Source organism: Mustela lutreola, chromosome 11 (assembly GCF_030435805.1).
Source record: "Mustela lutreola isolate mMusLut2 chromosome 11, mMusLut2.pri, whole genome shotgun sequence".
Classification (NCBI taxonomy): Eukaryota; Metazoa; Chordata; class Mammalia; order Carnivora; family Mustelidae; genus Mustela; species Mustela lutreola.
Window position 1 is genome coordinate 276,378 of NC_081300.1, and position 15,548 is coordinate 291,925.

Here is a 15,548-nt window from a genome sequence, read left to right on the forward strand (position 1 = left end):
ACAGCAGAATCCGAAGACTTGAGTTCAGAAAGAATACACTTGAGGGAGAAAGTGTCTTTTATTCTGGTTATAAAAACAGTACAATAAAATAATGATTCTAGGAGTCCTCTTTTTTTTTTTTTTTTTTTTAAGATTTTTATTTATTTATTGAAAGAAAGACAGAGAGAGCATGAGCGAGGAGAAGGTCAGAGGGAGAAGCAGACTCCCCGTGGAGCTGGGAGCCCGATGCGGGGCTCGATCCCGGGACTCCGGGATCATGACCTGAGCCAAAGGCAGTCGTCCAACCAACTGAGCCACCCGGGCATCCCTAGGAGTCCTCCTTTTAAATACGAAGTGTAAGTTGTTCCTCCTTCCTCCGAAGATGGTATCCCACGTACTCAGGCTGCATCTTCGTGGAAACCGCACGTACAGCTGGTGGCCTCATCTCAGGCTTGCGCCTCTCTTGCCCCACAGCTCGGCGGTGGGTGGGCGGTCGGGAACTTCCCCAGCACATCTCGTCCATACAGGCTCTGCTGTGACAACTCCCGTTTTCTCTCAGGTGAGGAGGTGGCGGTGTCTGCTGTCCCATGGGTGTCTCAGAATAAAGCCTGGTGGGCCTCAGTGTGCGAAAGCCCCGTCTGGGTTGTCTGTGCTTGAGACACGAGGGCAGACCAGCAAATGCACATGAGGCGTGCTGGAAGTTGATGTAATACTCCGAAGCAGGCTCATGGCGTTGCTGCAGCCTTGTTTTCCGTCCTGTGAGATAGGGAGTACAGGCCCTGACTGGTGAGGGGCGAGGGGGAAACTCACCGTGACCCCAGGCCCGGCACATGACAGACATTCAGTGTTCCGCTTCTGATGTTTCTCCACGAGAACAGCCGAGGATCCCCTGACAAGCTCTGTTTTGTCATCGAGGAAAACCTGCAGATGCCACTGCCCACGCATCGGGGTGCTGCGGCCAGATCCAAAGGGTCTGATTTTGTTTTTTAAGATTTTACTTATTTATTTGACAGAGAGAGATCACAAGTAGGCAGAGAGGCAAGCGGACAGAGAGGGGGAAGCAGGCTCCCCGCTGAGCAGAGAGCTCGATGCGGGACTCGATCCCAGGACCCTGAGATCATGACCTGAGCTGAAGGCAGAGGCTCAACCCACTGAGCCACCCAGGCACCCCTAAAGAGTCTGATTATTGCAAGAGTCAAGGCCACGGAGAAACTGGATCCCTCAGACCCTGCTCAGGGAGAGGAGTACGGGCAACCCTTTGGAAAACGAGATAACTTGCACGTCCGTCACCTGCAGAGTGGGTAAACAGAACGTGGTCTGTCTGTACAGTGGGATGTGATTTGGTGCCGAGACACAAGGTGCTGATGCACGGTATGCTGAACCTTGAAAACGTGAGGGTAAGTGAGAGACTAGGCACCACATCTCATAGGATTCCCATTTTTATGAAATGCCCGGAATAAGCAATTCATGGAGACCAAGTAAATTAGTGGTTGGGGGAGGGGGACAGAGGGAGGTGATGCTGATGGTGTGGAGTTTCTTCCTAAGATAATGAAAACATTCTAAGCTGGTCATGGTGATGGTGGCACACATCTGTAGATACACCAAAAACCACTGAATTGTGTTAATTGGTTAATTGTGTAGCATGTGAATTACATCTTATTGATAAAGCTTTATTAGCTGCCGAAAAATAAGCAAAGAAAATGACATCCCACATTTCTAAGCTTACCCTGTAGTAGTGCTATAAATGTGTTGTGTTTATAAGTTTATGTCTTATTTTGTACCTACTGTCTACCTCAGCCTGAATTAAGTGATTTACAAGCCATTTTCTCAAATCCTTCCAACCCCCTGCCAGTAGCTAGCGTGCAGAGAAGGAAGGTAAAGGTTAGGTTGCGCAGAGTCCCACCTCATCCAGAGAATGTGGCTTCAAGGCTGGATCTGTGTGGCTACCGGCCTGCCTCATTGCTGCACACATTGCTTTATTCAAGTGGAAATTAACTAGTGCAGAAGGTGCACCAGTACCCCCGGTTCCCTGAGCACTGAATGATTTGTTTCTCATCCTCCCCAGGGCAGCTTGCGCAAAGTGCAAGAGCTAGTCTTGGCAGCTTACACAGAGGCAACAAGCCTAGAAGGTACAGCGTATATTCAGGGGGGCAGTAAGTAATCAAGTACCCCAGTTTGGGCTCCCTGCTCAGAGGGGAGTCTGCTTCTCCCTCTGCCTCTGCCTGCAGCTGCCCCCACTTGTGCACACGTGTGCTCTCGCTCGCTCTCTCTCTCTCTCTCTCTGTGTCAAATAAATTAAAAAGAGGAAAAAAAATATAGGATGTGTCCATGACCTCACCACGTTTCTGATCTGAAAGTTGAGGTGCTAGTTGGGAAAGTCTGATATCTTGAAAATCAGAATGGGGAACTTTGGGAGAACTCACTTATATGGTTGCCATTTTGAATAGTTTTTCTACATCATCTTTACTAAAGGCTTTTAAAATACATCTGGTTTTAGTATTCTTTTGTGACATTTTTACATTTATCAAAAGCTATACAAGGAACCCTAATGGCGTCTTAATGAGACTTGAACTGTCTTGTACTGTTGGGGTGACATCCCACTAGTCTCCCCAACCACTGCTGTAACCCCAGCCTCCAACTGCGCTTTGATTGTCTTGGTTAGTAGAGTAGTTAAGCTCTCACACATCTCCATGGACAAAAAGCACCATATAAAGGATGGCAAAATTATTTTGAAACTCTAGCAATTCAACTATTAATTTATTTTTTAAAAATTATGAGTAGCTCCTGGACCCCAGGACTGAGCAAAATCAGTCTGGTTGCTTGCTGCCTTGTGAAGATAACCAAATGATCATGTAAAAAGTGAAATTACGACTGTGAGTCAACAGCAGAGTGCCAGGAGATCATATACCAAGTAGATCTGACCCAGATGGGGATTCAGGGAGAGAATCTCTGAGGAGATTATTTTCAAGCTGATATCAGATATTAAAAAGCTAAGTGGGTGTAGGGGTAATTGCATTCTAGAAGGGGACCTGCAGGAACAAAGGCCCATGGTGGGAAGGAGGCGGGCTCATCTGAGAACGGTGGTGGCTTAGGTGTAGTGGGCACAGGATGCTTTGCCTTGGAAACCAGGTGTAACATCGGATTTTTATAGACTTTTATTTATTTATTTATTTGATAGACCGAGAGAGATCACAAGTAGGCAGAAGGCAGGCAGAGAGGGGGAAGCAGGCTCCCTGCTGAGCAGAGAGCCCGATGTGGGGCTCGATCCCAGGACCCTGAAATCATGACCTGAGCTGAAGGCAGAGGCTTAAACCACTGAGCCCCCCAGGCGCCCCAACATCAGATTTTAGTTCTGAGATCTTTCTGTCCCCTTGGAAGAGCTAAAAGGGGATTGGGAAGAGAGTTGAAAGTCTGTGGTGATAGATCAGGCAAGAGACTGTAAAGAACAGAAGTTAAACGTGAGAATTTAAAACTTCACACAACTGCTTCTAGAGCTGCTGACTGACAGATTTAGGCCTTTATTATTAAACTTGAGGTTTTCATAAGTTCCCTAATTTTGAGGTAAATGAGTTTTAAGTTACAAATTTATGAATATAGCATTTGATACTGAATTCACAACATTTACTTAAGCATTCTGTGAGTAAATTGCTTGGTGCTAAAAATCATGTTTGTCCAGTTTATGTTTGAATAAGTGTGTTTAAGCACATGTAACTCCATCTACGACTTTCCCCCTTTTCCCTTATGGAAGCATTTTGATTTCATTTAAATGTATGTAACATGGAACTGGAAAATACCGATCCTTTAGGAATATGTTAGGGCACCAGATGAGAAAAATATGCAGCCAAGAATATTATATCCAGCTAGACTGTCATTGAAAGTAGAAGGAGAGAGAAAAACTTCCAGGACAAACATAAACTAAAAGAATTTGCGATCACCAAACCAGCCCCACAAGAACTACTGAAAGGGGTCCTCTAAGCAAAGAGAGAGTCTAAAAGTAACATAGACCAGAAAGAAACAGAATACACAGTAACAGGCAATACAGTGTCACTAAATTCATATCTTTCAATAGTTACCCTGAACATAAATCGCCTAAACGCCCCAATCAAAGGACACAGGGTATCTGATTGGATAAAAACCAAGACCCATGGTGGGGCACCTGGGTGGCTCAGTGGGTTAAGCCTCTGCCCTCGGCTCAGATCATGATCTCAGGGTCCTGGGATTGAGCCCCGCATCAGGCTCTCTGCTCATCAGGGAGGCTGCTTCCCCTCTCTCTCCTCCTCTCTCTCTGCCTACTTGTGATATCTCTCTCTCTCTGTCAAATAAATAAATCTTTAAAAAAAAAAAAAAAAAGGCCCATCGATTTGCTGTCTGCAAGAAATTTGTTTTAGACAGAAAGACACCTCCAGATTGAAAATGAGGGCAATAGAAAGCAATTTATCATGCTAATGGATATCAAAAGAAAGCTGGGAGGCACCTGGGTGGCTCAGTTGTTAAGCTTCTGCCTTTGGCTCAGGTCATGACCCCGGGGTCATGAGATTGAGCCCTGCATTGGGCTCCCTGCTTGGCGGGAAGCCTGCTTCTCCCTCTCTCACTCCCCCTGCTTCTGTTCCCTCTCTTGCTGTGTCTCTCTCTGTCAAATAAATAAATAAAATCTTTTTTTTTTAAATGAATGAATGGGTCAACCAGGAAATTAAAGAATAATTGAAAAAAATCATGGAAACAAATGATAACGAAAACACAATGGTTCAAAATCTGTGGGATGCAGCAAAGGCAGTCCTGAGAGGAAAGTATATAGTGATAAAAGCCTTTCTCAAGAAACAGAAAGTTCTCAAATATACAACCTAACCCTACACCTAAAGGAGCTGGAGAAAGAACAGCAAAGAAAGCCAAACCCCCCAGGAGAAGAGAAATAAAGATCAGAGTAGAAATCAATGAAATAGAAACCAAAAGAACAGTATCAACGAAATCAGATCAATAGATCAGTTGATCAACAGATCAACGAAACTAGGAGCTAGTTCTTTGAAAAGAATCATTAAGATTGATAAACCCCTGGCCAGACTTATCAAAAAGAAAAGAGAAAGGACTTAAATTAATAAAATCATGAATGAAAGAGATCACAACCAACACCAAAGAAATACAAACAATTACAAGACCATTTTATGAGCAACTATATGCCAACAAATTAAGTAATCTGGAAGAAATGGATGCATTCCTAGAAACCTGCAAACTACCAAAACTGAATGAATCAGGAAGGAAGAACTAGAAAACCTGAATGGAGCCATAACCAACAAGAAAATTGAAGCAGTCATCAAAAATCTTCCAAGAAACAAGAGCCCAGGGCCAGATGGCTTCCTGGGGGAATTCTACCAAACATTTAAAGAAGAATTAATACCTATTCTTCTGAAACTGTTCCAAAAAATAGAAATGGAAGGAAAGTTTCCAGACTCATTTTATGAGGCCAGCATTACCTTGATCCCCAAACCAGACAAAGACCCCATCAAAAAGGAAAGTTACAGACCAATATCCCTGATGTACATGGATGCAAAAATTCTCACCAAAATACTAGCCAATAGGATCCAACAGTACATTAAAAGGATTATTCACCACAACCAAGTGGGATTTATTCCAGGACTGCAAGGTTGGTTGAACATTTGCAAATCAATCAGTGTGATACAACACATCAATAAAAGAAAGAACCAGAACGATAGAATCCTTTCAAGAGATGCAGAAAAAGCATCTGACAAATCACAGTATCATTTCTTAATCAAAACTCCTAACACTGCAGGGAAAGAGGAAACATACCTCAATATCATCGAAGCCATCTATGAAAAACCCACTGTGAATATCACTCTCAATGGGGAAAAACTGAGAACTTTTTCCCTAAGGTCAGGAACATGGCAGGAATATACACTATCACCACTGCTATTCAACATAGTACTAGAAGTCCTAGCTTCGGGACTAGGACAACAAAAAGAAATGAAGGCATCCACATGGGCAAAGAAAAAGTCAAACTCTCACTCTTTGCAGATGATACGATACTGTGGAAAACCCAAAAGACTCCACTCCAAATCTCTAGAACTCATACAGGAATTCAGTAAAGTGGTAGGATTTAAAATCAATGCAGGAAATCAGTTGCATTTCTTTACACCAACAACAAGACAGAAGAAAGAGTAATTAAGGAGTTGATCGGCACCCAAAACTATAAGATAACTAGGAATAAACCTAACCAAAGAGGCAAAGAATCTGTACTCGGAAAACTATAAAGTACTCATGAAAGAAATTGAGGAAGACACAAAGAAATGAAAAACCATTCCATGCTCATGAATTGGAAGAATAAATTTTGTTAAAATATCTAATGTACCTAGAACAATGTATACATTTAATGCAATTCCTATCAAAATACCATCAATTTTTTCCCACAGAAATGGAACAAATAATCCTAAAATATGTAGGGAACCAAAAACGACCCCGAATAGCCAGACGCATATTGATAAAGAAAAGCAAAGCTGGGAGCATCACAATTCTGGACTTCAAGCTCTATTACAAAACTGTAATCATCTAAAGACAGCATGGTACTGGCACAAAAACAGACACAGATCAATGGAACAGACTAGAGAGCCCAGAAATGGACCCTCAACTAATCTTCAACAAAGCAGGAAAGGGTGTCCAATGGAAAAAATACAGTCTCTTCAACAAATGGTGCTGGGAAAATTGGACAGCCACATGCACAAGAATGAAACTGGACTATTTCCTGACACCACACACAAAAATAGACTCAAATTGGATGCAAGACCTAAATGTGAGAAAGGAATCCATCAAAATCCTTGAGCAGAACACAGGCAGAAACCTCTTCAACCTCAGTCTCAGCAACTTCTTCCTAGAAACATCGCCAAAAGCAAGGGAAGCAAGAGCAAAAATGAACTATTAGGACTTCATCAAGATCAGAACCTTATGCACAGCAAAGGAAACCGTCCACAAAACCAAAAGACAACTGACAGGATGGAAGAAGATATTTGCGAATGACATATCTAGATAAAGGGCTAGTATCCAAAATCTATAAAGAACCTTTTACTCAACACCCAAAGAACAAATAATCCAATCAAGAAATGGGCAGAGGACATGAACAGACATTTCTACAAAGAAGACATCCAGATAGCCGACAGACACATGAAGAAATGTTCAATGTCACTCGGCATCAAGGAAATACAAATCAAAACCACAGTGAGAAACCACCTCACGCCAGTCAGAATGGCTAAAAATAACAAGTCAGGAAACGACAGATGTTGGCGAGGATACAGGAAAAGGGGAACCCTCCTACACTGTTGATGGGAATGCAAGCTGGTGCAGCCACTCTGGAAAACAGCATGGAGGTTCCTCAAAACGTTGAAAATAGGGGCGCCTGGGTGGCTCAGTGGGTTAAGCCTCTGCCTTGCACTTGGATCATGATCTCAGGGTCCTGGGATCGAGCCCCGAGTAGGGCTCTCTGCTGAGCAGGGAGCCTGCTTCCCCCTCTCTCTCTCTGTCTGCCTCTCTGCCTCCTTGTGATCTCTCTCTCTCTCTCTCTCTCTCTCAAATAAATAAATAAAATCTTAAAAAAAAAAAAAGAAATTGAAAATAGAGCTACCCCATGACCTAGCAATCGCACTACTGGGTATTTACCCTAAAGATAGAAACGTAGTGATCCGAAGGGGCACGTGCACCCAAATGTTCATAGCAGCAATGTCCACAAGAGCCAAACTATGGAAAGAGCCCAGATGTCCATCAACAGATGAACAGATAAAGAAGAGGTGGTCTATATACACAATGGGATACTACGCAGCCATCGAGAGAAACGGAATTTTGCCATCTGCAATGACATGGATGGAACTAGAGCGTATCATGCTTAGCGAAATAAGTCGATCAGAGAAAGACAATTGTCATATGATCTCCCTGATACGTGGAATTTAAGCAACAAGGCAGAGGATCACGGGAAAATGGAACAGGACGAAACCAGAGAGGGAGACGGTCCATAAGAGACTCGTAATCTCAGGAAACAAACTGAGGGTTGCTGGGGTGGAGGCAGGGGGGAGGAATGGGGTGCCTGGGTGACGGACACTGGGGAGGGTCCGTGCTGGGGTGAGTGCTGTGAAGTGTGTAAGACTGATGATTCACAGGCCTGTACCCTGAAACAAATAATGTACTCTATGTTAATGAATTTAGAAATCTAAAAGATTAAATAAAATTGAAAAAAACTGTTAGGAAGATGTTAAAACAGGAATGATATTATGAAATGCCAAATAACCTCTAAAGGCAGGTGTCTGTGGTTTGAGTAGATAATTGAGATATTAAATGTCAGACTATGAGAGGGGATCAGCTTGGAACTTTCCTTAGAAAGAAGTTAGTGTTTGGGAGAGCATAAATGTTTCTTTTTCATTTCTTAAGTAGGCTCCACAGCCAATGTGAGGCTTGAACTCGTGACTCTGAGATCAAAACTCACATACTCTACCAGCTGAGCCAGCCAGGCACCCCTAATGTTTTTATTTTAGTTATTAACTAATAGAAGCTTTCTCCCACCTCCTTTTTAAAAGATTTTCTGTATTTATTTTGAGAAAGAGTGTGAGCAGGGGGAGGGGCTGGAAGAGAGGGAGAATCTCAAGCAGACCCCTCCTCTGAGTGCAGAGCCCATCTTGGGGCTCCTTGGGGCTCGATCCTGTGTCCTCGAGATCACACCCTGAGCTGGACTCAAGAGTCAGACGCTCAACCGAATGAGCCCACCCCCCCCCCAACCAGATGCCTAGAAGCTTTCTTTTCTACTTACTTAAAAATCCTGGATTTTGAATTGTGGTCCGTGTTATTAATGAAGACTCAGATCTGTTTGGTTTACTTCAAATATCCACTTTAATTTCTGCTGAGATTATGATAGGAGCCAAGATGCTTTGAGATTGCTCACATACTCTAATGGAACTACTATGATTTTAAACCACCAAGAATACTGAATCTAAATGATGCCATTTTAAAACCTTGGATTAAAAAAAGAAAGACATGGGGACACCTGGGTGGCTCAGTCAGTGAAGTGTCTGCCTTCAGCTCAGGTCATGATCTCGGGGTCCCGGGATTGAGCCCTGCGTCGTTCTTCCCGTTGATTGGGGAGTCTGCTTCTCTCTCTGCCTGCTGCTCCCCCTGCTTGTGCTCTCTCTATCTCTCAAATAAATAAAATCTTTTTAAAAAATAAAATAATGAAACGAAAGACATGCACCCCTTTTGGGAGTATAACATGACACTCCCTTTCTTAGATGCGTTTGACTAAATGTACTTCTGACCCTAAGGAAATGTGCACAGAATCCATGGTAACAGCGCTCCCCACGGCATTATTTGTGACAGCGGGAAAATGGGAAGCAGCCTCGGTGTCCGAGGGGTATTATAGGAAAGTTCAGATTATTACATACCATAGAATAGTAGTTGGACATTTTTTTAAAAAAGTATGAAAAGTGTATGAAATTCTCACAAAATGTTTATGATATGAAAAGAACAGGATATGAGATTATAAACAGCATGATCAAGCATATATAAAATAGTATATGCACAGAGAAGTGCTTACAGTGGTTAATTCTAAATTGTAGAATTCTGGGTAATTTTGACTTTTATATGAAGAATAAGTTTTATTCATTTGCAGATATAAGGTTATTTTATACAATGAGAGCCTATTATCAACCCTTTTTAATTTTTTTTAAAGATTTTGTTTATTTATTTGACAGACAGAGATCACAAGCAGGCAGAGAGGCAGGCAGAGAGAGGAGGAAGCAGACTCCTGGCTGAGCAGAGAGCCCGATGCGGGGCTGGATCTCAGGACCCTGAGATCATGACCTGAGCCGAAGGCAGAGACTTTAACCCACTGAGCCACCCAGGCGCCCTTATTATTTTTTTTTTTTTAAAGAATTTTTATAGGGGCGCCTGGGTGGCTCGGTGGGTTGTGCCTCTGCCTTCGGCTCAGGTCATGGTCTCAGGGTCCTGGGATCGAGCTCTCCACTCTGTGGGGAGCCTGCTTCCCCTCTCTCTCTGCCTGCCTCTCTGCCTGCTTGTGATTGATCTCTCTCTCTCTCTGTCAAATAAATAAATAAAATCTGGGAAAAAAAAAAAAGATTTTTAAAATCTATTTGACAGAGCACAAACGGGAAGCAGTAGAGGGAGAAGCAGGCTCCGTGCCAAGCAGGGAGCCTGGGACCATGACTTGAGCTGAAGGCAGATGCTTAACTGACTGAGCCGCCCAGGGACCCTGAAAAAGAACTACTTCCAAAAAATGATTGGAAACAACTGGTGTTGTTTGCATAGTTACCACCTGCCAGCCCCTTTCTAGATGATCATAGCTCTATTTTACTCTAGCTTAGAGAGGCAAATCACACAATTACTTGATTGTCTCTCTATAACCTACAAAGTGCCCTGAAGTACGTCTGCTTCTCCTGGGTAACTACCCTCCAGGAGCGGGGCGGGCGAGGCTGACCGAGCTCCCGGACAAGCTGTTCTCTTGGGTTGGGTCGGGTCTGGAGAACACTGCTGACCGAATCTATTTGGACTGGACAGATTAAAATGAGTTTTCCCGAACACCGTGGCAGTGGAAAAGCTGTGTTGGAATGCAGTTATTTAAAAAGCAATCTCAATCAGAAAACAGCTTATGACGCTTTTTAAAAAGATCTATGTAGAACTTAATTCAGGAAAAAAAAACATTGACCTAATGTAGCTTATGCTTTTCTCCCATGATTTATAAATACAAGGTATATACTGAAAAAATTTTACAACCATTTTTGTTAATCATTTCCTGAATTATGTTCTTCCTGGATTGTTTATTCTTTTAATCTTTCTTTTTATTAGAATGAATTTTTAAATTAAGTAACAAAAGTCAGAACTCATGCAAATTATTATTTTAAAAGTACAGTTTTGACTTTATCACATTTTCAAGTGACTGGTCTACCGTCCTCAGGTCTGTAAAAAAAAAAAATATTGAAAGAGGTAATGGTTGATTTATATATCAATCAATGTACAGTTAAATAAACAGGAAGCCAAAGCTTTCAAGAAAAATACCCTAATTTCCTATAATTATTAAAAGATTTGTGGATAAGAAAAATTCAATATATAGAAGAATGTACATGTTAAATGCTTTTCCTTTTCCACTGATGGAGTCAGACGGAAGGTGAGGAAACAGTGTGTTTTCTTGAAACAACAAAACACTGCTTCTCATCCGTGTCCCACCGCCGTGACCGACCCTCCCAGGCAGCCGGGACAGAACCCCCGTGAGGTACACTGTGTTTCTGCATGGAATTAACTGCAGGAGGGGGCCACAGTGTCGTGCCTCAGTTTGGGGACACTGACAAACTGAGAACGTCTCCGACATTTTGGGTTCACCGACTCTGCCTCCTCCCATCACCCCTCCCCAGGACAGCAACACGGGTTTCAGAGGTGTGCAGAGTCCCCCCCAAGTCCCCGGCACAAGCCCTCTGTGAACCCTGACCTAGTGCAACCGGCAGACCCAGATTTATCCAAACATCTCTGTTTAGGTCTTCCTGTTCGTCTCAGCAGCAGGACCCCTTTAAACGAACTTGGGTGTCTGACCTCTCAGGCCGCAGGCGCCTCCAACAGTGAGGCTTCCACATCTACTCAATCATTTAACTTGATGCCTAATAGTTCGTGGTTTTGACTAAATTTAAAACAGCAGCTGCATCTGGGTGACGAAGGGAAGGACCGGGTTCCTGGGCTGCCACCCCCAGCCTGGAGCGGGCAGTGTCCTCAGCCCTATCTTACCACCAACTCAGCCCCACGGGAGGAGGGCTTGGCTGGGAGGCTGGGGGCCAGCTGTGCCCCGAGTGCACCTGCACACAGAGCGCCCCTGCAGTGTTTTGCTCCCCCGGGCAGCAGGGCGCGGCCTCGGGCTACCGTTTTCCCGGAAGAGGAGACACAGGTATTTCTAAGTCACTGGGAGGTGAACCAGCCCTGATTCAGCAGGTCAAGTACAGATCATTTGCCCTGACCGAGGACAACAATTGTAAAAGAAAATGGGAAAACAAAGACACCTTAACTATTCGATCAAAATTGGCTTAATTAACCAGAATATTTTGGAAACAAAATATGGATCAGTATCTTCATAAAATAAGGCTGTGTCTGTCCCCACGTCACACGGGCGTAAATCTGGTCTGAGCCCTGAAGTCAAGTACGGGTTTGCAGCTGCAGGATTAAGTGTGACATTTCGCGGGAAAAGAAATGTTTGCATTGTGGGGACAGGCGCGGGACCCTCAGGAACCACCATGAAACTGAGGGCTTAATGCATATGCATTTTCTTTAAATGGTCATAGAAATACATGGTCCCCACAAAAACTACTAGTTCTACGCCCCAGCCTCTATTCTGTCCTAACTTGTGCTTTGATTGAAGACTAATTTGAGGGGTAGTAGGGAAAAATACTGTAATAAAAGCCAACTGTTAAATAATAGAGCCTGTGATTTTAAAATACACTTTTTAAGGAATTATGACGAGGAGCATTCCAGTTGGTCTGTTTAGAAAACAACACTTGTAAACGTCTTCTATTATTCCTGAAGGTTTTCTATGTAGGATGAAGGCAGTAATCCCCACAGTGAATGAATATGGGACCGTATTTTTCAAGATGAAAGCAATCAAAAGATAATGCAAAAGGCAAACATATTTACCTCCCTACTGATGACCACTTGTTCTTTAATGGAATTTTCGATCCCAGCTCGCACCATTAGGTCACTGACATTCTTCTGGAGATCCTCAATGCGACTTCCCATTTCTTCCAGTACAAGGTCAAGGAGACTTCAAACCACACCTGCTCCTCAAGGAGCAGGTTTCCTGAAGAAAACGCCCAGGGCTACTGATGCAACTCTTAAACCCAGGCACTCACCTCTGGGTCAGCGCAAATTAACCCTTTCTCTGAGGGTTTCGTGGTGTGTCTTTACCCTTCGAAGTGTTAGCTCGGTTCTGAAAACTTGGCTCCCTTTGTGTGGACACAGATTCAGACGCATGAGATGGTCTTTGTAGGTTTAACTATGTTTTAACCAAACTCTAATGAATGAGTTTGTATATATAATGGAAACTAATTTTGTTTAAAACCAACTGTCCTACAGTTTAATTTTACCATGTTTAAGGATAATTTTTCCCTATGAGAACCCATCTGCAGAATCAGAAGTCGAAGTAAGTGATTCCATATGCAAATACTTTACATATAATTCCTAAGGAATGACCTTAATGTTATGAAGTGATCTCTAGCTCCCCAGGTCTTAGGGCAGAAGTTACCATTATCCAGGTTTGCTTGAAGTGGAAACAAACTTGGTATCCTAATTCTGTTTGAATTCATGTCCTAACAAAGCAGTAAGCTGACATTCCTGCTTACGTTTGCAAGTTTCTGATTGGTGGAGTACAAATCTCATTCAGATTTATTTAGGGCTCGGTGGAAAAGCCCCATCTGGGCAGGACTGTGCATTGTGTCCTTGTATTTTATCATTGTCGTACAAAATGCCCTGTTTTGCTGGTCCGGCAGGAAGTAATTACCTGTGAGTGGTAATTGCTACATCAGGATACCAGGGACAGACGCGAATGTAAACCCCAGGCAATGGTAGGTCAATCATCCATTAGTAGCAGACAAAAAGATGTCCCCTGATCATTTGAGTTCAAAAGCATCGCAGTATTTGTTATAAGAAAAGGATATCTCTGAGGTTTAATGTTGCAGTCAGAGCTTGAAAATGTTCTTGAAGTTCCTGAAATAGATTTTCTGCCTGAAAAAGTGAACCACAAAACTGAATGTAATATATATATGCCCCTAGATGTCTGTAGTTAAATTAGATCTATCGCCTTCCTTTTTTAAAATAATATTTACTGTCGATGTAGGACATTTTAGCCTCACGGATAGAATCATCCTTAGTTAGATTTCTGACAAGGCGCCGCGGACTTTCCATTCAGCCGGTGCTGGGATGAAGAGCCCAACGCGTAACAGGGTCAAGCCGGGCTGCCCTCCCGCTCCCCGCAAAAACTAGCTCGAATCGATCCCGCACCTGCATGTAGGCGTTACACCTACCGATGGGCAGCAGGGGACGCGGGAGACTGTGACAACTCGGGGCACCCCCGCGAGTCCCCGCGGAGCGCGGAAGCGGCGGCCGCAGCACCTGCCCGCGGCCTCCCTCGGGCCGCCCTGAGCGGGGGTTGCGGACCGAGTCCACCGGCCACAGAGGCGCGGGTGCGGTCCCTGAGACCAGCCCTGGTCCTGCGGCTCCGGGGCTTGCAGACCCGCGTGCGCAGTGCGGGGCGCGCGTGACCTCCGCGCGGGTTCGACAAAGCCCGGGCGGGGGCCGTCTAGACTCTGCATCTGCAGGTGGAGACGCTGCGGCGCCCTCCCTGCGGACGGGCTCGCCTCCGTTCTTCCTCGCGGGGTCAGGACCGCGCGGACCAGGAGGAGAAGACAAGCCCCGGCCTGTCAGCCTGGCGTCCCGACGCGCGCCGGCCGGCGTGGCCACGCGGGCTCCTCCTGCCAATAGGGAGCGGGAAGGGGTGCGGCCCGAGAGGCTTGCAGGGGAGGGTCGGGGGGAGCCTGCCTGAGTCCCCTCCCGCCACGCCCACCCAGGACCCGCCCTCGGTCCCGGAGGCGGTGCCGGTGTGGAGGGACACGGGGGAGGGAAGGGTCGGGACCCCACTTACCGCGTCGCCCAGCGCGTCCCCGCCGGGGGTTTTGGGTCCCCGCGCGTCCATGTCCAGTGGGTCCCGGTGTCCCGGTGGGTCCCAGTGGGCCAGGTGGTTCCCTGTGGACCCGGCGGGCCCTGGGCGTCCGCTGCGCTAAACCCTACAGGTCCCCACGCGGCGCAGGGCTGCTTGGGGGGGCCGGTCGCCGAGATGCTCAGCCTGGGGGGGGGTTTGGGGGGCCCTGGAGGAGCACCGATGTAGGAGGCAGTGCAGCAGCTCGGGTCCCCAGAAGTGAATTCCCGGGCCGGCGCGGCCGCCTGTGTAGGGACAGGCAAACAAAACCGGGGCGGTTCCCGGGAGGAGGCCGGGGGAGGTGCGGGCTCCTCCAGGCCTGACGGTCAGCTTCCCCGCGGAGGGAGGGGCCGCCTTGTGCAGGGAGGGGCCTCTGCACCTGCTAGGCCGGCGGGGCCAGCCCGGCCTTCTGGAAGACAAGACGCACCTCCCGTGCAAGGGCGGGTCCCCTCGTGCAGGCAGACAGCCGCAGGGGGCCGGATGCGCGCCCTGGGCACTGGTGACACGCTGGCTGGCTGACCTGGGGGGGGGGGGGGGCAGGCAGGCCTTGCTCACCCTGCCAAGGACTGATTGCTTTGTTTTCATTGCATCAGAGATGAAAGAGGCAGGCAGAGGGAGCGCCGCCTTATTACTGTGGTAAAACGCACCCAGTAGCAACTTTACCGTCTTAACAGGTCTGATGGGGGTCCCTCTGGGGTCCGACTGCGGGTCCTACTGGGGGTCCGACTGAGGGTCCGGCTGGGGGTCCGGCTGGGGGTCCGACTGGGGTCTGGTGCGGCGGCCCTGAGCACATACAGGTGGTATTGTTGTGCCATGGTCCCCACAGCCCTCCTGCAGGGCCCCT

General features: G+C 46.0%; 1 protein-coding gene across 2 annotated transcripts; it reads right to left on the reverse strand.

Annotated features, from left to right (window-relative positions):
* Positions 1–133: 133 nt before the first annotated feature.
* HSBP1L1 (heat shock factor binding protein 1 like 1) lies at positions 134–15,291 on the reverse strand. Of its 2 annotated transcripts, none has more exons than XM_059140523.1 (4): positions 14,034–14,429; positions 13,675–13,734; positions 12,649–12,765; positions 134–735 (listed from the first exon to the last, which is right to left on the reverse strand). In XM_059140523.1, the coding sequence occupies exons 1-4, from the start codon at positions 14,319–14,321 to the stop codon at positions 598–600; spliced, it is 603 nt and encodes a 200-aa protein (XP_058996506.1). In that variant the 5' UTR covers positions 14,322–14,429; the 3' UTR covers positions 134–597. The 2 variants fall into 2 exon arrangements, with proteins under 2 accessions (XP_058996506.1, XP_058996505.1); XM_059140522.1 differs by lacking the exon at positions 14,034–14,429 and adding an exon at positions 14,651–15,291 and having other exon boundaries at positions 135–735.
* Between the last annotated feature and the right edge of the window lie 257 nt (positions 15,292–15,548).